The sequence below is a fragment of the Pteropus alecto genome, unplaced genomic scaffold (genome assembly GCF_000325575.1).
Source record: "Pteropus alecto unplaced genomic scaffold, ASM32557v1 scaffold8, whole genome shotgun sequence".
Classification (NCBI taxonomy): domain Eukaryota; kingdom Metazoa; phylum Chordata; class Mammalia; order Chiroptera; family Pteropodidae; genus Pteropus; species Pteropus alecto.
Window position 1 is genome coordinate 23,282,856 of NW_006494609.1, and position 2,381 is coordinate 23,285,236.

Consider the following 2,381-nt stretch of genomic DNA (forward strand, 5'->3'; position numbering starts at 1 on the left):
CACCTCTATAATGTCTCCTGCTCGTGCCGTGTTCTTGACCGCCAGCCCCTCTGTCCCTGGTGCCCCCTCCCCCGTCTGTTCAGCTGACTTTTGCTCTAGGAGCTCACTGGTCTGTGGAGACACATCGCCAGAGGGTGACAAAGGAGTGAGTCCTTAACGCGCAAGGGCTGTGGTGTGCCGGCCGAGGAGCGGCTGGGCACGCCCCTAACCCCTAACCGGAGTAGGAATCCAGTCACGTGCTAAGCAGCACGTGCGAGTGGAGCACACGCGCCCCAGAGCCGCGGCCAGCCTGGTGCCTGTGCTGTTTGGGAGTCATGGGGTGTCGGCGAGGCTGGCCAGGACAGCAGGTGCTTCGTCCCACAGGTGTTCTGGGCATGGTGCTGGGCACTGGGTGACTCAGGGCACAAGATGGCTTGGGCTCGCCCCCACCAGGCCACGCGCATCTGGTCTGCTGAGCGCAGCAGCCTGCCTCCTTCCCTGTCACCCTCCCCGTCACCTTCCCCTGGTCCTTCCAGCTGTGGTTCTAGCCACTGATCCCAAACAGCGAACCCAGCATCCCTGCTGCGGGTGCCAGAGCTCATGAGTCCAGCTTAGTGGCGGCAGAGCAGCACATGTGCCCGATTCTCCAACGGGCCTGCCTGAGCTCTGGGCCAGGCCTGCCCCTCTGGTTTCCAGCCCGCTCCTGGCTCTCCTCCTGCTCCGTGTTTGGCAGGAGCTTCGCAGCCCTGGGGTCTAAAGACGTCAGTAGACTCATGTGATTCAAGCAGGGTAGCACGAGCTCCATGTGAGTGTCGTCTTAGTGAATGAGCTTTTATTTTAAAAAGCACTCGTTACTTCCCCCATCAGCCCTCAGCTTCCCAGGCCCATGGAGCCTGCGTCTTCTACCCACAGCACCTGCACACGTGCCCAGCCCTGCCGCCCCCTCCCCGAAGCCCCCGCTGAAACCTGTCCTGGATGCCTGGAGCCCCAAGGCTCTCGGGCAGGGTCTTGGGAGCAGAGAGGGCTCAAACTCAGCTTTTATTTTTAATCGCTAGAAGGTGATTTCCAGGTACAGGATGGGGTGAGAAGCAAATCCACGAAGGGCAGCGTGGGAGCCGTGGCTCACATCCTGAGTGCAGGGACAAGAGCGACACTAGTGGCTCCTCGGAATCCCTGCGCGTTGGTCTGTGTCGCTGCTCCGGCCCCTCGGGGCACCGGGCGGGGAAGAGCTGCCCAGAAAATACCAGCTCCTGAGAAGCTGCGTGCTCACACCACAGAGCCCCCCACAGATGGCTGGTTTTGGTTTCTGAAATAAAATTTCACTTTTAACTTGAAAGGGGCTTTCCAGATGGGACTGATCTGCTTAAAAACTTCCTTATGAAAAATGACCATTAAACATGCCCCTTTCTCCTATGGTTTCGTATTTAAACCAGACGCCGTGGCATCTGGTTGCCGCCCGCGCCGCCCACCCGGCTGGACCGTCGGGCCTGGCGTGTCCGGGGGGCCTGGTGATGTGGGACTTCTGCTCTAACGCGCTCCTGTGTTTCTCCTCAGCTCCTCAAGCCCCAAGTGCACTGCGTGTCAAGAGAGCATCATTAAAGACAAGGTATTCCTGGGCTTTAAGCAACTGCTTGGTCGGTGTTCTGAGCCAGGTGGTTGGTGGCCAGTGCCTTGGCGCTCCAGTTTTACCCCAGAGTGTGACGTGATGGCCGGTACAGTGGGCCGAGTCAGGACCATGTCCTGTGAGCCCCTAGCCAGGCAGGGAGGATCCACCCGCAGGCTGCCCTGCTGTGTGAGCTCAGCGAGGGGCTTCGCCCTCCTCACCTGCCCTCACCTACAGTGGCAGTGCCGCCCCCTCCTGACCCCCCACAGGAGTGAAGGAGGCGTGGTCTCGGGCCTTTATACCACGCAGCTGTGCTCTGCCTCTGCAATCGTGTTATCTAGTCTGTGGGCTCCATTGAACTTGTTCTCTCCTGTCCCCCATGCAGTGTCTCGTAGTCATTAGCCACATGTGAGACGTCAGCCCCTCCTCTCTCCTTCCCTCCCCTTCGTACCCGCGTGTGCCAGTGGCACTCATGGGGTCATCACAGACTCTCAGAGCACAGGTGCCCACCAGCCTCCTGGGGCCCCTCTCATGGCGTCTCTGGCCATCCATGTGCTGCCAGATGCTGCCGGGCACACTTTTAAGTCTGAAATGATTCATCCTTAAAGTACTTAAAACATCAATAAAAATGTGGAGTTCTAGTATTTTGATTAATGAACCTAACGGTTTTTTAACTGTAGGTCATTAAATTGTACAATAAAATTCTCGCTCAGGGGTTTTCCTGTCTAAAGCACTTTGCAGATTGGGTTTATGGTCGGGCAGCCCAGGGGAGCACAGGGACTGGCGGGCTGCTGGGGGC

At 58.4% G+C, this 2,381-nt stretch overlaps 1 protein-coding gene across 1 annotated transcript in view; it reads left to right on the plus strand.

Annotated features, from left to right (window-relative positions):
* Positions 1–2,381, plus strand: part of TRAF3 (TNF receptor associated factor 3) — a 62,117-nt gene that overhangs the window by 36,947 nt on the left and 22,789 nt on the right. The window contains exon 4 of the mRNA XM_006925590.3: positions 1,534–1,585. Within this exon, the coding sequence (XP_006925652.1) occupies positions 1,534–1,585 (52 nt within the window). The remainder of the gene's footprint in view (positions 1–1,533; positions 1,586–2,381) is intronic.